This window comes from Gavialis gangeticus, unplaced genomic scaffold, assembly GCF_001723915.1.
Source record: "Gavialis gangeticus isolate Ggan-Ray unplaced genomic scaffold, GavGan_comp1, whole genome shotgun sequence".
NCBI classification, from domain to species: Eukaryota; Metazoa; Chordata; order Crocodylia; family Gavialidae; genus Gavialis; species Gavialis gangeticus.
The window spans coordinates 154,653,811-154,674,861 of NW_017728992.1; the positions used below are offsets into that span (position 1 = coordinate 154,653,811).

Consider the following 21,051-nt stretch of genomic DNA (forward strand, 5'->3'; position numbering starts at 1 on the left):
AAAAACAATTAGAGGGGAAAATCCTTTTTTAAAGGAAACCTTTCAAGCTGTCTTTATACACCACCAATTCCTTTTTTTAAGTTTAGGTTTCGGATGTTTGGTTCTTATTATTCACTAAAGGGAATTGGTAATCCAAATGCTATATATGGTCCTTTCACAGTGTATCTAGGACATATTTTTAATGCTACTTAAAACGTAAAGATGTAGATGGCTGCCTACTGGGATTTTCATAAGTGTGTAGGTGACTTGCTTACACTGAGCCAAACATAAATTAATGCACTCAATACAGTGGCAAATGAAATACAGTGAAATATAATGGCCTGTGATAGACAGGAGGTCAGTGTTGATGATGTAATGATCCCTTGTGGCCTTAAACTCTATAAATCCATTATTTCAATGAAGACTTTGTCTAGACTTCTTTTGGGATCTTCAGAAATGCCTTTAGTAGTTAGTCTTTAGAATAAATTTTCTTCCATTCAAATAAATTTCCATTATTCCCACAGTTAACTGAGGAGATGCAGGGCAAAAGAAATATCAAATAGATAAAAGAAACCAAAGAAAAGGAATCCAAGAGTAGTTAAGTAATTTCCATCTCTGCATGAAAAAATCAGATGATAATCTTGATTTCCCTTATTTTGGTGATCAGTTTAGACAGCAACTTTCTTATATAATAACAGTACTAGAAAGTGTAATTTCCTTGTAAGGACTACTGGTTTCTTTCTTTAGCTATAGTTCCAGGTACTGAAGTTCTTTTACTTCATAAAAGCAGCAGGAAAACAAGATAAAAATAGCCCTTCGGTTTTTAAACATTTTCATAAGGGAGTATTGCAGGTCTCAAGTTTTACACCTTGTTTCTTTGAGTGGAAAAGGGGAAGAATGAAAGGAAAATTTCAGAGACAAAGTAAGAGAAGATGAGATTCAGATCTGTAAAGATCAGGTTAAACATTTTCTGTTCTAGAAGGTCTGGTTACCAATGTATATTTAAATCATAGCAGATTTTAATCTGGAACTGTTGAGATGATTGATACTATCAATCTGGGTCACATGGCTAGTAAGCAGTTTTTATTTTATTTTAAGCATTGTGCACTATTAATTGCCATGGGATTTCTCAGCATATCTTATTTCTGTGATATCTCTTTTTAAAAATTGCTGGTCATATTTTTATCTTAACTTGAACTCTATCTTGACTGCCATGGAATTGGAACTTGGCTGCATACAATACACTCTCTTTATTTTACTTGAAATGTTAACACGTTCCATCAAACCAGAGGTGTAATGACATGGCTGGGTGCCTAAAAAAGCTGCCACACAAGGCAGTGGTGGCTTCTGGCTGCTGCCGCCACAATTGCACAGCTGCTGGGGTGGCGGGTTTTTTTCCACTGCCCCCTGCAACCTTTCCAGGGCAGCTGCCATCATCATTCCACCTTAGTTATGCGACTGCGTCAAAGTTAAGGATATGTTAGAAGCAAATATGGTCTGACGAAAAATGTCACTGTAAATGAGGGAGTAAATACAACGCCCGAGGAATTTGCTGCTAGCAGATATATTTTATTATAATGGGTACCACTTAGTAGATGCGTCTACACAAGCGGCTGGCTGCACAGTAACTAGCATTAGTGCCCAGTCCTGTCACTGCATGGTTATTTTTAGCTGCTACTGCACAGTAGCATCATTGTCATGGTTTGTGCCTGGCAATGCTACATCGCCACAGCAACGAGCTACAGCAGCGTAGCGTCTCATATAGATGTGCCCAGTGACCAGGTTCTAGTATGCTTTGTTACAGACATTTGGATAAGACAGGTCTTATCCTGAAGAGCTCATGGGGAAATCAAATAAACAAATAGTTGGAGAAATAAGAGGAAAAGTTAATAAATCAGACAAAATTACAGTTTGACAAGCAGAAGTCTTAATCCATTACATACCTACCCATTTTCAGCTGTTTTCCTCTGTAGACATGTTTAAAACATCACAAATATAAGTATCTGTTAATGCATTAAATAGTATTAGCACAATAATATTGGTATATTCATTACATAGTTTGCTGTTTTCATGCCTTTCAAGAAATCTTTTAAATTGCTCAGAGGAAACAATAATTGAATAATCTACCAAACACATTTAAAAGAAATAGATTGCCTTTTTCAGTTCTTAAAAAAAGAGTTATAGAATTTGAGATTTAACATTGCACATATCCAGTAACAATTCCCAGGCCTGATTCCTCCCGATTTAATGCCACTGAAGTGAAATAATTTACACCAGGAATAAATTAAACCCATCTCTTCAGGTACAAATCACTTTTTGTTCAGCATTTCTGGTTTTGTTTTTGCAAAAGACTTTAAAACCTCTGCCTTCAGTGATTATGGATTAAACTTCTTGTAAAATAGAATCAACATTTTGCATAATCTTTCTTTCTTTGACTTTTTTTGTAGGTTGAAAGGCTTGAAGCCAAAGTTGTTGAACCTCTGAAAAGTTATGGGACCATAGTAAAACTTAAAAGGGTAGGTAAATTTAGGTGTAAAGTATTTATCTCAAAATTCAGTATATTCTTATGTCTTTATGAATATCATTAACCTAAACTAATTTGATGTGCTCTTCTTATTAAAATGGTTAGTGTAACAAAAAATACAAATAAGTGGATCAAGAATACTTTTGAATTTTGGCTGGGTATATGTGAAACAGATAAGTTCCAAGAGAGAAATTGAGGAAAGGGAGTCCAGTTCCCCGAAGGATTAACAACTGATGCATAGCTTTGTATACATTCAAGCAGACTGCATTTTCTTAATTAAGTGCCCTATGTTTTATCTGATACTTTTAGGAGTTTGACTAAAAAGAGAATGCAAAAGTTATAAGAACATCCCAAACCCTTTAGAATTACAAGCAGGCTTCATATTTGTTGGAAATTACTGGTGAAGAAGCTCCTGGCTGAAACGCATAGATCTGTATTATCCAGTATCCTCTCTTTTCTGGAATGGCTATCATAATGAAAAGGGGAAGTACAGATGATTTGGAGTCTATGATTTTTTTTTTTTTTTTAATTTCTGAGGTTAGAATGCAGCAAAATTGGGGTTTTGAGGTACTTTCATAAGAAGTGCACCAATGTCTTTTTTTGTACATTGACACAAGCAAGAATAGATTTCTTTTTTTTTTCATAGTAAAGTGGTGTTTGTGTTTCATGAGAGTATACTACGTAGGATGCCATGCTGCATATATACAGAACAGTCCATATTTGGTATATGCTATATTATTGTACTCAGTTTCTTATACAGTGCTCACTACTCAGGTATCTGAGCTCTTTCCAGTATCAAGTTGATTATCATCTGTCACATGTTTGTTCTTGCATCCTTTCCTGGAGGGAGAATCATATGCAATAGAATATTTTATTTTGTGGGTTTTTTATACATACGAGAGAGAGAGGGAGAGTGAGTTACCCTGCCAAAAAAGTGCCCTTCAATTAAACTGAAAAGTGGTAAGATTTTTTTTATAGTTCTTTGTTCCTATGAAAGTTCACTTCACTTGGAGCTCTTTCAGAAGCTTACCTGTTTCCTCCATAGAAGAGCTTTGTAGCTGTACCCTTATCTTAGAAAGTTCGAGTGTGCCCTATAAGTGAAGAATACTATATATCTTTAGAAAATCTTATGCATGGCCTGAACACAAGCCATTGGGCATCATGAAATTAAGGGCAAAGACCTTGAATTTGATTCAAAATCTAAGGAATATATATGAAGGAACAAACAGGATTGATTATGTTTGTGAGGTTTTGTTTTATTTATACAGTAGCAAGTATCTATAAGAAGATGTAGAGAAAGTTCCAACAGGAGTTTCCTGAGTACTGAAGGCTTCATGCTCAAGTATATTGCATTGTTGTCCAACCTAAAAGTGATATAGTCAAGAGTAACTTCAGCCAATCTTGGATGGTTTTAAGTCTCCTGGTATCCTAGGCAATCAGATATGTTAGATAACATTACTCCGTGATATTGCTATGTGATAATTTAGTGTGGGTGAAGAGCCCAGGAGTACACTTAAGCTGCAAACTTCAATAGGCAGCTTTTGGCTGGCACCTTCAGCCAAGAGAGACTTCCCCTTAGATGCAAACTCTTCAGAATGCTTTCCTCTGCCAACCTCCATAATGTTTCTCTTGGTTGGATTCAGCTTCAGCCAGCTGTTTTTCATGCCTCTGTTGTTGTAATCTGAACACTGGACTACTTGGGTGATAATAATATAATCATATATAATATAGAGGTTGAGCTGAATATCATCTTCATAGAGCCAGCATTCGAGTCTGTATTCAACAAGTTTCTACAATGGCTACATATAGATGTTGAATAGAACAAGACAGGGAACTGATTTTCATGAGACTCCACAAAAGAGGCAGTATAGCAGTAAAGGCAGATTTTCATTACTACTTAATGGTGTACACATCGAAAAAGAACCCACAGCATTTTAGACTGATATTCTGGACTGCTTCTTGAAGGTGAAACAGCAATATTGATCTCACCGCTGCTGTTTATACAGGTAAAATTACCACTCTTCTCTCCTGTTCATTAGTCTTCTCTATGTACCTCCAAGGATCACATTAGCTGTTGTTTGTTTGTTTGTTTGTTTGTTTGTTTGTTTGTTTGTTTGCAAAAGCATTTTATCGGGAACTCATGTTGAGTTGCTAGTTCCCAGGATGAAGTCTCCATTCTCTATAAGTATGGTCTGGATTCCTTGGTCCTAGATGTGTACTGTTATTTGGTTGTAATAAAATACAACTTGCTAGAATGAGCCTAGCTTACCAAATCATCTAGATACCATTGTATGACTGCCCTATCTCCTTATTATTATATATTCTATGTATCTTTGTATCACTTGCATATTTTATCAGACGTCATTTTTATATTTGTTTCCATGTCATTGAAAAAACTATTGGGTGCTGGGTCTACCACAACCCTACTCTCAAGACCGGTCGGTGTTCAGTGATGAAATGCCAACAATGGCTACTTTCTGAGATGTCAGAAAACAAGTTCTTAATTCATTCAGTGCATGCTCTATTGTTATTGTATAGTGCTATTTTTTAATCAGAGTGTACCAAGGAGCTAGGTCAAACTTGCCTAATCAACCCAACTTGAAATAAGGTTTATTTCTATCAGACCACATTGGCATTAATTATCCCTTCCCTGCAGTTCTTTATTGCTTGAATCTGATTTTTCTATTTAATTTGTTCAGGATTGCTATCAATCTATCTGGCCTCTAGAAGGAGAGGGAGATCTAAATAATTTATCAAAGATTGGCACAGTGTTAATGCTTTTCCATCTTTAGAAATTTTCCTAGTAATCCAAAAATTTATTAGAATGATATTTTAAGAACTTGGTGCAAGTTATCTGGGCCTAGTTATCTAAAATGTCTGTTCCTGATAGATGTTTCTCAGTTACTTGTCTATTGGAAAATACTTCTTCATACTGTCATGTAGCCAAGGTGGAGCTGGACACTCACCAAGGTGCTGTATTTGTTTTTTACCACACTGGACCCATACAGTGTTAAGATTTTCTGAGTCTCATGTTTTGGCTAACATCCCTGTTACACTTCTGTATGAACTCTGTCTTCTGCTGTCATGAGGTACATGGCCCTTAAAATTAGTGAACAGTTTTACTAGAGAGTAAAGAGGGGTGGAAATTTTCTGTGCATCAATTGCTCTGTGGTTATGGCCTGAGTACATGTTCTTACCCTATAATTAATAGAAGTTTAGACAAAAGTAGCTTAGCCCTCAGTGAAAGAGGGGAAAGTTTTATGGTTTAGCTTCCATATTTCATGGGATGAAAGCGTACAATTATTAGAGTAGCTGAAAGTAAATCCATTCCCCCTTTTACTCCATAATACATTGTTCATATGGCTTTTATTTGAATAATATTTCTTACTCCCTTTTTTTATGATGGCATTGTTTATTAGACAAAAAAAAACCCATAGTTGACAGTCTTTTAAAGCATAAAGGTAGTATAACTGTCCTTTCTTGGGAAAAAGAGACAGTTGAGAAGGGCTGGAGCTGGGTGTGTAGCTGTCATTGTACAGCAATCCTGTACCCTTGAGAGAAACTAAGAAAAATGCACACAAGAACAGAGGGAAAAACAGCTAAAACATGGGCAGAGCAACATTTTTACACACATCTACTGCAAGTCCTGGTAAACTTGTACCAACTTGGCTTAAATATGTATTATACCAGTGGTGCCGAACCTCCTTGCCCAGCAGGCCAAATTGGCAGTGCCAGGTATGTCCAAGGGGCCGGATCCAGCTAGTGCTCCCAGTCTGGCACCCAGGAGAGCATGGCAGGTACCATCTGGCTGCATGGGGGGAAAGAGGGGGAGGGAGCAGGCTGGCCCCAACACAGCTTGGCAGGGGAAAGGGGCTTGACCTGGCCCCACAGAGGAACGGGGGTGTGGCCAGGCCCCAACCCAGCCCTGCACAGAGGGAAGGGACATGACCAGGCCCCAGCCTGGCCCCTTGGGGAGAAGGGAGTGTGACTCAGCCCCAGCAGGAGGGAAGGAGGTATGGCCAGGCTACCAACCCAGCCCCACAGAGAGGGAAAGGAAACGTGGCCTGGCCCTATGGAGAGATTGTGGCCAGACCCCATCCTGGCTTCATGGGGGAGAGAAGGGGGTGTGTCTGGCTCCAACTGGCTGTGCAGCAAACAGGGTTTGTTTTGGCAGAGGGAAGGTGGACATATTAATGACCACCAGTCCCCTACTGTCAAATTTCTGGACCTCTGGAGAGCCCTGTGGGCCAGATGCAATGGCTCCATGGGTTGCCACAATCTTCTTCCATAACTACATGTGATTTGAACACAGTTTTTAGGTGATACTGTAGCTTTTTGTCCTTTTATTGATTTTTTTTTTTCTTTTAAATAAATAGATTCATGCCACAGATTAAGAGGATTTTAGTTAGCTTAGATCAATTTAAGCATTCTTCTGCTTCTCATGGCTTTTCCTTTGAATCTTTCTCTCCTTTTCACGATTAACTTTCTTTGACCTGGGCTGGTCTCATAATCTAAAACAGCCTCCAATTCATTCATTCATTCATTCATTCATTCATTCATATTCTCCCTCTCTACCCCTCTTTTCTCTCTTCCGACCCCCCCCCCCCTTCCAAAAGCTTATGAACTCTGTAGACATGTCTACATGTGCAGTTAATGCACATGAATAAACTGGAGCTCATTGCTTCAGAGATTTTTTTGTTCCTAGGTACACTGTTTGAATGTGTGCCCAGAAGCAATCAACTCCACAGCAGTCAGTTCCAGAGCTTATTCATGCACAGCACGTGGAGCCAGGTCGGAGCAGCCCTGGCTGGTAGAGGGGCTAACTGGGGCATGAGGGAGCTTCAGCTCATGGCTAGCTGTTAGGCAGTGCCCACACTGAAGCACCCTCACGCACCAGCCAGCCTGGACAGAGTCTACACATGTGCTGCGTCAGAGTCTTTTACTCCGCAGCAGGATGGTACTTGTAAATTAGTTTACTGCAGCCTAGAGTGAGATATTCTTACCACCACAATTTTATGATGGTTGAAATTTATCTCACAGTCTCAGGGTAGAAGCACATCAGCAGTTTTTTCTTCCAAAAACAGAATGGAAATACTTATTGAATACCTATGGAGAGTTCTGCCTTTTTTATATTATTATTAGCTGTGTTACTCTGTCCTAGTAATGGGCCTGCATCATTACTAGGACTTCTTTTTGTTTCTAATATACTTACTGTTACTGTCCTTAACCTTGTTCTCTATAGATTTTTCTCCCTGAATTCTGAATAGTTTTACACATTATTTTACTTTTCTCTTTTTTCCAGTTATCTATCACTTTTTCATTTTTAATTGTTGCCTTCACTTTGTTGCTGAACCAAGACGGGCTTATAACCACAATCATGTTTCTCGATTGTGGAATGGTGGCATTTTAGTAACCTAACAGAATAGTCATAGAGTCTTTCATATAGATGTTAATAGCTAACCTCTAAAAGATGGCACATGTCAGTGGATCCACCTATGGAGTTTGAGCACTGTCAGGCCCAGTGATGTATTTCTGTCACTTGGTAGGTGCTCAGTGTTTAACAGGAATAATTCTGTAAAAAACTGGTTTGGTTTAGCGATTGGTTACCAAAATTTGTGTGGCCCTGGGTAGAGGGGTACCAAAACTTGTGTGACCCTGGTATCATGGAGTTTCCCACAGGGCTTTCCATGAGCTGGATGACCCACAGGTGGCAATGGTAGTAGCATTAATCCCCATAGCTACTGGAGCTTCTGTTTTTCAATGCAACTCTGAAACCCAGGGAGTTAGTGTCACTGCTGCTCTCCCCTCTCTTTTTTCCCTGATGCTGATCTTAGTTGCCAGAGGTGACTACAAACCCTGATATCTAGCAGTGCACAAGGGTTGGTTGGTGGGGGAGGCAAGTGGTGTTAACAGCAGTGGGCTCTGGCAGCTGTAGCAATGAGCTTGCACACCAGATCCAGCCTGCAGGTTGGACACCTGATGTTTGACACTTCTGATATAAAGCAAAAGGTTTTATCCAGGCTTTATGGACTAAACTTAAATGCAGACATATGTATTTCATACTCCTGTAGCTCTGTTTAAATGTACAAACTGTTATACTTGCAGGATGATTTAAAAGCAACTTTAACAGCAAAGAATCGAGAAGCTAAGCAGTTGTCTCAACTGGAAAAGACTCGTCAGCGGAATCCATCAGATCGACACATTATTGTATCCTTTCTATTTATAATAAGAAATAATTGATTAAAAAAAGCAAAAAAGCAATGTGTTTAGACAGAGATGTGGTAGGAATTGCCCATAAAGCAGTTATGAATCACAGAGTTCTTACTCTATATATTTTGTGACAGTTAGTTGTAGTTTAACCCCTGCTATATTAGTATTTGTTCATTAGAAAGGACTTTAGGGCAAATCTTGTTTCAATTTTACATGCCTAAGCAAAACTTGCATAGCCACATAAGTGTAACTGTTGGCATGTACATACAATTTGGATTCTGTTTCCACCTGTGGTGAAGTACGATTGCCCAGGTACATATATACTTGCAAGAAATAAAAAGGGGGCTCCCCACATTTGGTCCAGTAGCTAGGGCATGTGCCCAGGGAGTAAGACACCCCCTGTTACCCAGAAGGGATTTGAACCTACATCTCCTACTTCCTACCATAGCGCTCTATGCCAGGCCATGAGCTAATCCTTTTGAAAGCTGTCCCACTGGGCTGCCAGGAGGGGAAATTGTGGGCCCTAAATTAAAGGGAGATGGGTGTTTCCTTAGAAGGGAAAGAGCCCTGGAGCCTTGCCCCTAATGTAACAGAATCTGTCTATAGCTGTTTATCCATTTTTAGTAGAGGTACATTGATAGAGATTTTGGGGGGTGATACCAATAGCCAGTATTTAAGGAGGCAGATCTGCCGATACCAATCCGATTTCTGATACAGCTGCCTCCAGCTCGTAAGTCTGGTGTGGTGGAAGGGGAAAGGGGAGGAAAGGAGTGTGGGGGAGCAGATCAACTCCCTGCCGCGGTGAGGAAGGGGGCAGGGGCAGGTGCTGCCAGGGGGGTAGGGCGCGGGACAAAGCCACAGATCATGGGGGGGGCAGCGCCTGCCGCTGCTTGGACCCCAGGAAGGTATGGGGGGGCATTTGCCCCCTGATCTGTGCAGGGCAGGCCTGCGCAGAGCTCTTTTCAGTGAAGTCTGGGCATAGAGCGGACTCTGGTGATGCAGGGAGGATGCTGCATCCACCTCAGATTTCACCGCCTCTCTGCTCCCAGTGACTCCACCTGGCACAGCCCCGGCTCAACGGCCTGCATCCATCCACACACTAGGAAGAGCCAGGGCTGCAACTGGCAGTGGTGGTGCTGGGAGGCGAGCAGTGGCAAAATCTGGGGTGGATGCAGCATCCTTGAAGTGCTGCCAGAGCCCACTTTGAGCCCAGCCCCTGCTGTGAAGAGCCTTGCACAGCTCCAGCTACAGCCTTCCCTGCCCTCCCTCACCCCCTACGCACATCCGGTGGGACATACACCCCCTGTGTCCTCCTGGGGTGCAAGCAGCAGCAAGAACCAACCCCTCCCCCCCCAAACCATGGTCTGCCCCTCCCCACCACTCCAGCCCTGCCTGGGCAGTGCCTGCCCTTGCCCTCGCCCCATCACTGCAGGGGCATTGATCTGACCCCCACACACGCCTTCCCTCCCCGCTCCTCTTCCACCACACCAGACTTACCAGCTGGAGGCAGCTCTCCATGCTGCTGGCTCTGCTTCTCGCTGCCTGAGTTCTGCGCTGCAGCTGCATGCAGCATGGACATTTATTGGCCAAAGTATTGGACCAATATCCAATACAGCCAGTTTTCTTTATATCGGTACTGATCCGATATTGGACTGATGTATCCGTGCACCTCTAATTTTTAGCAAATGAATATTAAATCTTGATTTCAAAAAAGCCTCTTGGCGAAACTGGCCAATTGTGGCCTTGGGTCCACCACGATCCGCTGGCTGGGAAATTGGCTCCATGGTCAGACCCAGAAGGTGGTAATTGACAGAAGTCAATCATCATGGTGCCCTTTAACCAGTGGGGTCCCCCAAGGCTGTCCTTGGACCCATATTGTTCAACATCTTCATTAATGATGTAGACATGGGAGTCAGAACCGGACTGGCCAAGTTCACCGATGACACCAAACTTCGGGGCAAAGCATCCACACCAGAAGACAGGAGGGTGATCCAGGCTGACCTGGACAGGCTCAGGAAATGGGCAGACAAGAACCCGGTGGTGTTTAACACTGAAAAATGCAAGGTTCTCCACCTTGGGAGGAAAAACCTGCAGCATCCTTATAGGCTCGGCAGTGCTACGCTGGCTAGCACTACAGAAGAAAGAGACTTGGGGGTCATCACTGACCACAAGATGAACATGAGCCTGCAATGCGATGCTGTGGCTAGCAAAGCAACCAAAGCACTGGCTTGCATCTATAGATGCTTCTCAAGCAAATCCCGGGACGTCATTCTCCCCTTGTACTTGGCCTTGGTGAGGCCACAGCTGGAGTATTGCATCCAGTTTTGGGCTCCACAATTCAAAAAGGATTTGGAGAAGCTTGAGAGAGTCCAGAGAAGAGCCATGCACATGATCAGAGGTCAGAAAAACAGACCTTATGACAACAGGCTGAGAGCCATGGGGCTCTTTAGCCCGGAAAAGCACAGGCTGAGGGGTGATCTGATGGCCACCTATAAGTTTATCGGGGTGACCACTAGGATATGGGGGAACGTTTGTTCACCAGAGTGCCCCAAGGGATGACGAGGTTGAACGGTCATAAACTACTGCAATTCCGTTTCAGGCTGGACATAAGGAAGAATTCTTTACTGTCCAAGCCCCCAAGGTCTGGAACAGCCTGTCATTGGAGGTGGTTCAAGCACCTACACTGAACACCTTCAAGAGTAAATTGGATGCTTATCTTGCTGGGATCCTATGACCCCACCTGACTTCCTGCCCTTTGGGCGGGGGGCTGGACTCAATGATCTTCTGGGCCCTAATGTCTATGAAATTTATGAAAGTGCAGAAAAGCCAATAAGGATGGAGGCCACAACACAAGGTCCTCCCCCACTCAAGGCAGCAACCATCTTACTGAGCCATCCCCTCCTCCACCCTAGCGTGCTATTTTCTAGCTAGCCCCACCTGTCTTCCCCTCCTGGCTGCCCAGTGGTCCAGCTTCAAAAAGATTGGTACATACCCTGAGCATTGCCTAGCCCAGCAATTCCCAATCTGTGGTACGCATACCACCAGTGCTACGCAGATAACCTGTCAGTGGTATGCATTAACAGATTTATTATAATTACTCTATATGACAGAAATTTGCTGGTGGTACTTAAGGTTGTATTGTTTTAAATCGGTGGTGTGCAATCTGTCAGAGTTTGGGAACTGCTGACCTAGCCTATGGTTTGGTGGTTAGAGCACTTTGAACCTGAATCTCACACTTTCTACTAAGCCCCTCTGAGAGAAGGAGGCCTAGAACTTGGGGGGCCTAGAACATGTTGGGGGCAGGACATTGCATGAACTTTAGTTAAAGTGCCCCTGCTGCTACTTTGAAGCATGGGGATGCTGAATACACAAGATGTGTAGGCTGCTGTAGCGCACTAATTAGCACACTCCAGCAGACTGATTAATGGAGTCTGCTCTGGCACACTGTAATTACAGTGCGTCGGAGCAGTGTCCATGCACATCTATAGGCACCCTAGATCTCCTGTTTCTTGGCAGATTCCCTAACCATTAGGCTGCTAAACTGAAAGATAAGAAGGCTTCTCTCTACTTCCCTCCCCTCTTATTTTCTAATCATTTTCTTTTTTTGACTAATGTTCCAGGATTTACCTAGCATTGTATACATCTGGACAGTAGTGTAACTAGGGCAGGGCGAGTGGGACACTGATTTAGAGAAGTCACTAGCAGCATTCTGCAGCTCTCCCCTCTTGCTGTCTTGCTGTTCTAGAAAGGCAAGAGGGAGGCAGTGTCTGAGGGGATGGATCAGTGCCCCAGGTGCCCTGCCCTGTCCAACAATAGTGGTGCTGTCCCTTTCCTGCCTTTCTGGTACTCAGAGCAACTGTGCCCAGAACACCAGAACTGCTAGTTACACCTCTGCATCTGGGTAATTTTCTCACACCTCAGAGCCTAGACATCCAGGGCTCAGACTTCTGAACATGTTCAGAAGGGATGTGCAGGGTTAGTGTAGGAAGTACACATGGAATCCAAACGCCAAGCACCAAAAATTGCTCTTATGTAAGTGTCACTTAGGCACATACAAGTGAATAGGATTTGGCCCTTCATATCTGACATGATTTGTTAGTCACCATATTCAATTTTTCTGTCATTGTTGGTAAGTTATAAAAATTCATATGTTATCTGGAGTTTAAGGAAAGATTATTATATCCTTTTGTGAGTTATAAGTCTGGAAAGGACTTTTGCTTTTATATTTCTGTGTATGTTTGTTTTAGCATTTGTTTCTGTTAATCCTTTATAAATCTTCCCTGTAATAATATGGACACAAACCTGCCCCAGGATTGCAACTGGTAGTGCTTGATGGGGCTGCTAGAATGTGTGGAAAAGAACTGCTTTTCCCTCTAAAAGGCTGCTAACCATCTACAGCAGAATGTTCCCTATTTTGAGCAAACCCCTTCCCTCTCCCTCCCCCCACAATCTATTAAACGAACATTACTAAAGTTGCAAAATTAGGAAATGCCAGAATACGGATGGATTGTGCAACTCCAGTTTAGTCCCTTTTTGCATATGCATTATGCTTAATTGTGATCACACAAATTCTTTCCATCCCTTCTCTGGAATCAGTGTGTAATGATCAATCTGTTTTCTGAAGGACAGTGGTTTTCAACCTTTTTTTCATTTGTGGCTCCCTAAACAATTTTGAATGTAGATGCAGACCCCTTTGGAAATTTTGAATGGAGGTGCAGGCCCCTTTGAATTGTAAGTGTGGGTATTCATATACGTTTGATCATAGTCATCTTTTGTGGATCCCTTAGACGTTGTTTGTAAACCCCTAGGGGTCTGTGGCCCACATGTTGAACACCACTGCTGTAGGGCTCTGCTTAATTTGTTGGAGGAGTTGGAAGGCTTATAGTGAAAGTGATAGGGGGTCACATGGGTTAAAGTAGCTGAATATCATGGAAAATAGGATTCTGTCTAACTCTGCCACAGAAACTCCTATGTAAATAAAGTTTTTTACAGGGGTTAATAATTATGTTCCTTATTTTCTGGTTTCCTAATTTGAGACCAGTATGTAATTTGCAAAAATGCTGAGCCGCGACAGCTAGAACTGGGATTATTGGGGGGTATAATTTAAACATATAGGGCACGTCCAGGTGAGCACAGCTGTGCAGCATGTGGTGCCGCAAACACGTCTGCAGCACCACATACCACACAGTCAGGTGTTCTATGCACTGCAAGGGCGTGCTGCCCATGCGTGTGCTGCTTTTTTTCTGTGAGGTTTGTTTTGTTTGTTTGGTTAGGTTTTTTTGACCCCTGGGTATCCAGGGGTCAGAAAACCCATAGGAAAAAAAAACAGTAGCACATGCATGAGCAACATGCACCACTAAAAAGCAGAGCCATGCACCACCCAGCAGGATCATCACTGCAGCCCTGGGAGGCCCCCAGGACCCCAGGTGAAGCTGCTGGGGCCAGCACAGTGCTGGCTGTAGCCCCCACTACTGCCCCTGGGGTAACTTGCCATGCACCAAAGCATGAGTGGCACGGGCATTCCCCAGAGACAAGTAACTGCGGTGCAAGGTGTGCTGCTTGCTGCTTGTCCCCAGGGAACTAAACATCCATGCTTGTCTGGACATGGCCATAAAGTACTGAAAAATCAGGTCCATCTTGTCTTGAATTAGAATCCCAGAATTAGAAACCCAAAATTAAGCCCTTAATCCTTCTGTTTCCCTCTGTTCACTATCTATAAAATGAGAACAATATGACATGTATATCCTCAGATGTAGTGATGTGAGCACCAGCCCATAGGGAAATGTTCTTGCTTTCAGGGCAAGATTTGACTAGTCTGCAGTAAATTAGGGCATATGGCCATGCATTGGCTATTCATGAAGTAAGTGCAGTCCATTCTGTGTGCCCAGAGAGGCAGGAGTCTTGTGGAAAAATAATGCATGAACATGTAATTATAAATTGTATCTTAACATGTCCCAAGTCAGTGAACAGCAATGCATAAGCAACCTTCATTTCGTATGTCCTAATTTTTGAGTGCTTGGCATTGCAATATTTAATAATGTTCTTTGAGCATTATTTTATCATTTTCTGCTTGCTTTTTGAAAAAAATCTAGGAAAACTAGAACCTCCATTGCTAGATCAGGTGCACAGGGCAGGGCAGGACAGGGCCTGAACTGGGTATGTGTGCCCAACCAGAGGTAGTGCAGAGCCTGATCCTGGCAGGAGGGGCCCAATCTGGCCATAGACTGCCCCCAGGCTACTCATCAGGCTTGCAGGGCCAAAACATTGAGCACTCCTGGTATAGAATCATAGTGAAGGGGGTTATAAGCAAGGTTGGAACCTTTAGTTTCCATATACAAATCTCTGCTGCTTGAATCTCACCCTCTATTCCAGGAAGGGAGTGTGGCCCAGAAGGCACAGATATCTGCCTATTCTCCCCTCTCCAGGTTTGATTCCTCATGCCCCACTCCTTCCAATTTCCCCTGGATCTGCTGCACTGCTTTTGGTTTCTTGTCTCTCTCCCTTTAACCTAAACTAGCTTCTTAGGGTGCATCCCAACAAGTACGCACATTCAGGGGTGCACGTTTTCTGCATGACAAAAAGAAGTGGCACATAATTGTGCCAGCACATGACAAATTGACCCAGGTGGGGTATGGAAGGCTGGGGCCAGCATCTGTAGTAGCTCCAACAGTCTTATACTGGGGACCTCCTGGGACAGCAGCTGCACTGAGCTGGCTGCTTGGAGCCTGGCTGGCACCCAGAACATGGTTCTGGCCAGCCAGGTGCTGGTTCTGGCAGTGCAAACTTCTGCCATATGCACCACACATTTAGCAACCATTTTTTTTTTTTTTACACTGGGATCTTCCAGTGGCAAAACCACTGTGCTGCAAACTAGCAGAGCAAAGTGTGGTTTACACCGCTGGAAATTGCATGTGCATGCTTGTTGGGATGTACCTTTAGAGGGCTGACAGACATGGGGAGGTGGGCAGTAGAACACTTGTTCCTAGTGTCCTTGACAAGCCACTTCTGGCTCTTCCTTAATGTCCTGGCTCCATATTACATTTGTCTTTTTCCCCTTCAAATATTTTTCCCCTGGCTGAACTGGTTGTCTGTCAGCAGCTCTCACTTTATTTCTTCTGCATTTGAATCATTCAGCTTCTCCTCTAGTCTGCCTGGGACCTATATTAAAAGCACTGATGAGTCAAACCTTCTGTGCTTAAGTCCACCCCACAGTAGAGCTTACATTACAGGAAAAGTCCAGATACACTACTGGAGCATGCTTAGTTTTTGTATGAGAGAGTGTATATGCAGTCCTATTAAACAGTAGCATCTCTAGGGCAATAGAGCACATAGTTTTGCAGTGACATTACATGCATATGGCCTGCCTGATCAGTAGTAGGAGCTATGACAGACTAGAACAGTGCTTCCCAAACTTTTCTTCAACATGATCCCATTTATGGCCCCACAGTGCCAGGGCCCGCCCCAGCAGCTCTTGAGCTCTGGTTGCCACCTGCAGGAAGCAGCAGCTGTTGAGGCCAGAGTGTAGAGTCCAGCTCTCTGCCCCTGTCTCTTCCCCTGTGGGCAGCACAGCCAGAGCAATACATACTACATTTAGTTCTTTGCTGTTTTAGCTGAAAGTACACACACGCACGTTTCAGCATAAAGCAAATACCTAGCATGGAAAACTTCATTCTGAATGGCTAAATCAGGCTCGAGTTGTACAATACCAAAAAAGATGTTATTATAATGGGAAGTTTGAGATTAACCTTACCAAAATAATTACTGTTGGAGGTAGTAATATTGCCCCAGTATGCAGAAACTTTTAATTCTGCTGTAGCATAATGTTTTTGGCAGGCTGCAGAAGGAATGTACACTTTAACTGTAATTTTTCATGTTGTATCAGAAACTATATAAATAGTATATCATGTTTTCTCACATGTAACATGCCCCCAACATTGGGGTGTTTGTATTAAGCAGGGAATCTGATTTTTCACTTGGGATAGAAGCGGCCTACTTTTGTTATCTGCTGCATTGTGGAGCAGGAGTCACACTATCACTCAGGCAGCTGAAGGAATCAGTTGACTTAATGGTTCATTGTTCTTCACTTCAGCAGTGCTAACAATCATCTTTCCTTTTTAATAGTCATGGTGCTCCACTAATCAAGTGAATGTTTCTTCTGGCAATTTTGCTGTCTGATAGCTACTCCTGGTCTCTCTCTGCCCCTCTTTCACAGCGTTGGAAACAGGGTCATTCCTGGGCGGGGGGGGAAGAATTGGGGTGACCCCAGGCCCTGCACTCTGGGGCGTCCTGCAGAGCCAGGCACAGTATCAGCAGCTCCGCATCCAGCCGCTCGCTATTCCCACTCGCTGACTTGCCACGGGCCCCGCACCCTGCTTGGGTCGCCTCTGCTGGGAGACCCTTCCAAATCATAGATCTACCCATGGAACCAGTCCTCAGCACCAGCTAGGTTTTCAGCTGTAGTTAAACAGAAAAGGGAGGGCAGATCAGTTAAAAACTAGGCGTTATCACTGCTCTGTGCATCCATAACTTTAAGAAAATCTTGTTTTTCATCATTCTGCCTTTCAAAAACAAGGTGTATATTATATTCTGGGGCATATTGTATGCAAGAAGGTATGGTATGAAAAACTTTTTATCTGGTATAACATTTTGATGGGGATGCTTTCAAAAAAGTAATTGTAATAGCTATATTATTAAGCTCTTGAAATTAATAAGGAAATTTAAAATATCTTTTTTCCTTTACTACCTATTTCAGTCACAGGTGGGTATCAAATGCAAAAGAGGAAGCATCAGAGTAAACTTTTATTTTAACTGCAAATGCGACCTGTTTCATTCTGCCATAACCAACAAATAGCAGTATACAAAATCTGCCCACATCTGTTTAAAAGAACCTGCATGTTACTACCATAACAGTAATAAAATTAACATTAAAATACCTGGTGCTTATTAAGTACTTCTGGTGACAACAGTATTTATGCAAACATAATTTATTGGAAATCAATTATTGCACTTCATTAAAACCTAGATTTGGAAAAATACTTAAGCATGTGCTAAATGAAAAGCATGTGCACAGGAAAAATACTGTTTGCTTGTGTACTGTTAAGTTAATGCTCCCGGGTTGTGCAGAACCAGGACCTAAAGGAGGACCTGAAGCTCATGTACGTTATTTGTTTATAATTCCATCAAAAATGTAAGTATAATTGATTCATCTTCTTTTTAAAAAGATCTATTTTTAGAAGTGTATCCAGAATGTGTCAGGAATCTTAAGAAAATATTATACTCTTTATCTTGGGAATACATTGAACTATTCTATTTAAAAGCGGGGAGGGGATTGTAAATTGCATAACGTTTCTGGAACTTGCCCCCAAATTTCTTTGAAAAGAAGCAGTAAAAGTTAGAAGGGATGCAGTTGACTTTAAACAAGCACTTGAGCAAATGTGCTTTTAACTTCATATGATTATCAGTAATGACTAAGATTTCTATAACTAAAAATCTGAAATTTGTTTCTCTCAACTTAATACATTTATCTACTTTGTGAATATTGTTTTACTCTTCCAGTTGATCCTGTTTGAAAAGTTAAGATATTGTGGCTTGAAAAGCCACCAAAGTTGACCAGCAGACTTTATTTACAGTAGTGAACCTACTCCTAAATTCATTTTGGTAAATGCATTAGGTTGCAATTTGACAGTGTCCCTTAAATATAATGTAATATTCAGGGACGAAGTCTTGCATGTGGAACAACAAATGCAGACCCTGACACGCATGCAGAATCCTATGGGATTTTGTGAGGATGTAAGCTTTTGTACCTGTAGATTGTACCTGTTCCGTAACTCCTGTTGGTCAATAGTAGCTTGAACTCAAGTTGCATTTAAAACTGCTTTCTGTACAGACTCAAAAATTGATATTAAAAAAAGAATCAAATAACTGAACATATACAAGTGTATGTGCATACTCTTGTAAGACATTTTTGCTCCAGTTAATATTTTTTGCCAAACAATGCATTGCAGCTGTTCAATTTATTTATAAATTGGACCCAAGTTCAGCAAAATTTTGGCTAGGAAAAAACACCATCCTGTAAACTACAGCTTCATAGTTAGAGCATCTCTTGCCTAAATTGTGGGAGAACTAGGGTCAGATTTTCTTGCTGTCTCTAGTTCAGAGCAGGGAGTGGAGTCAGCATTTTAGACTACCCTATCTCTTTGTCTTCTTTTGAAGCTGTTTCACTTTGTATAAAATATAGCTCCTGCTTCAATTAACATTTAAGTAAGTCATTGCTCCCTTGTAGGGAGTCTATAATCAGATAGATTACTTCTCACCTCTGGCCCCATGAACACTTATGGTAAGTTTAATTAATGACGCTGCTCCCTCCTAATAGGCACTGATCTCACAATCAGCTTCTTTTCTTCTGCTAATTGCACCTGCTGCTCCTGGAAATTTCTCTCCTCCCACTGCTGTTCTTTACTATACTGTTCTTTATGATCAGACCCAAAGAACAATGTCTTGCATTTGTAGTAGTAGGCAGCCATCAATCCTCTGGATCATGGCATACATGTAAGAGATTTAATCAAATGCCTGATCAATCCATTAGTGGCTGATAAGTCCAATTCAGGTGCAACACATCTGATTACAAGTTTCACAGAGCCATATAGTAAAAGCAGTGTTATTAACCAGCATGCTCCATTAACCGGCATGCTGATTGATGCAGCAAAACCGAAACAACAAGTCCCACTTCCGGTTTCACCGAGTTCCACTTTGGCTGACTTTGCACTATGGCCCAGGGCAAAGCAGTCTGCACAGGGCCCCCCCCCCCCGTCCTCGGCACACTGGTGCTAGGGAAGGGCAGCGGCGCACCGACGGGGCGGAAGGGGCAGCAGCCCGAACAGGCAAAGACGCCTGTTTGCATCTCTCAGGTAACTGGCATATTTGGTTATCCAGCACCCCACATTCCCCATGGGTGCTGTATAACAGCTTTTGCTGTATATTGTCTCAGTTGGAGTCCAAATTTATAGCATGCTGCTTTCTTCTCTCTCACTGCTTCCATCCTCTGGATCAAAGCTGCTTCACATTGAGCTGCACCCAGTGCCAGATGTTCCCTCCAGATTGGACTGGATTCTGCATGCTCCCCTACAGCTTTTTAAGTTGGTGTTGAACAACTGCATATAATTTTTGCACATATCATGGTACTGTTAGAGGGCAACCCTGCTTTCTAGAGCCATCTTGAATCTCATTATACAAAATATTTTTGGCAATGTGGTCTTCTATTCTGACAGCCAATCCATCACAACCTGTTCTTCTTTGATAGTCTGTTTCCTTAGCTGATAGTTGTTTGTTATTCCATGCACTTTTTTGTTATATCCCAAAATTTTTAGCTGCTTTTCTGATCATTAGTATGAAAACAAAGAATCAAACGCCTTTGACATTAGTGGGGTAAAATAGGTGCATCTTGGCCCCCACATTTTTTAACATCTACTTTTCATTCCTGCTTCTTCATTAATTCAAGGACAGCAATGACGGCATTTATCTTCAAACCAGACTAGATGAAGGCTTGTTCAACATTGCAACGTTTAGAGCAAAAACCAAGGTGAAAGAACTCATTTTGAGATTTCCTGTTTGCAAATAATGCAGCCTTGGTTGCCTACAGTGAATCTTCCCTGCAAAATCTCTTGGGCAGATTTTCAGAATCATGCAATAGCTTCAGGATAGCAGTTAGTCTCAAAACTTGTGATCATGTACCAAGGGATGAGAAAAAGCAATACCTGACATCACTCTGGAGGATAAATCTCTTGGTGTCATTGACAGTTTTTGCTACATGGGTTCTATGATCAGCAGGAATCTTGACTTTCACTCAACTAACCAAATTGGAAAAGCAGCTTAACTCTAGCCCAACTACACAGTTGGGCCAATAAAGGATATCACCCTAAGAAATTCTTGCCTCATGTTATTTCTGGATGGTCATGGCTACAACATCACTCTTACATTTGGTATTTCAGTGCTAAGTGGAACGGTTTAAAACAGGAAAGACTTGAGAGAAATCCAATGGTTATGACTCCCTTTTTGGGAGATAGGACACCTTGGTTCAAATTCCTGCCCCAGTCAAAGTAGCAAAGTTTGAACCTCTGACATCTAGTACTTGAGCTACAGCAGCTGCTCTTCATTGTTTTTGTGAATCAATTCCTCTTTTTAAAAAAATTAGATGACTAAAAATGCAGCTATTCATTTTTAGTTATATTCTTTCAGTTCACTGAAAATGCTGAATAACTTCAGCTTTGGGTCAATCTAATATAATAATTTATTTTCTAAGGTCGCCTTCAGACCTCAGGTTGGGGAGGACCAGGTTAGAG

At 42.2% G+C, this 21,051-nt stretch overlaps 1 protein-coding gene across 2 annotated transcripts in view; it reads left to right on the forward strand.

Annotated features, from left to right (window-relative positions):
• The window catches only part of FAM92A (family with sequence similarity 92 member A), a 50,604-nt gene that overhangs the window by 14,435 nt on the left and 15,118 nt on the right, over positions 1 to 21,051 (forward strand). For both annotated transcript variants that reach the window (XM_019527924.1, XM_019527925.1), the window contains exons 3-5: positions 2,427 to 2,495; positions 8,609 to 8,710; positions 17,466 to 17,471. In XM_019527924.1, the coding sequence (XP_019383469.1) occupies positions 2,427 to 2,495; positions 8,609 to 8,710; positions 17,466 to 17,471 (177 nt within the window). The remainder of the gene's footprint in view (positions 1 to 2,426; positions 2,496 to 8,608; positions 8,711 to 17,465; positions 17,472 to 21,051) is intronic.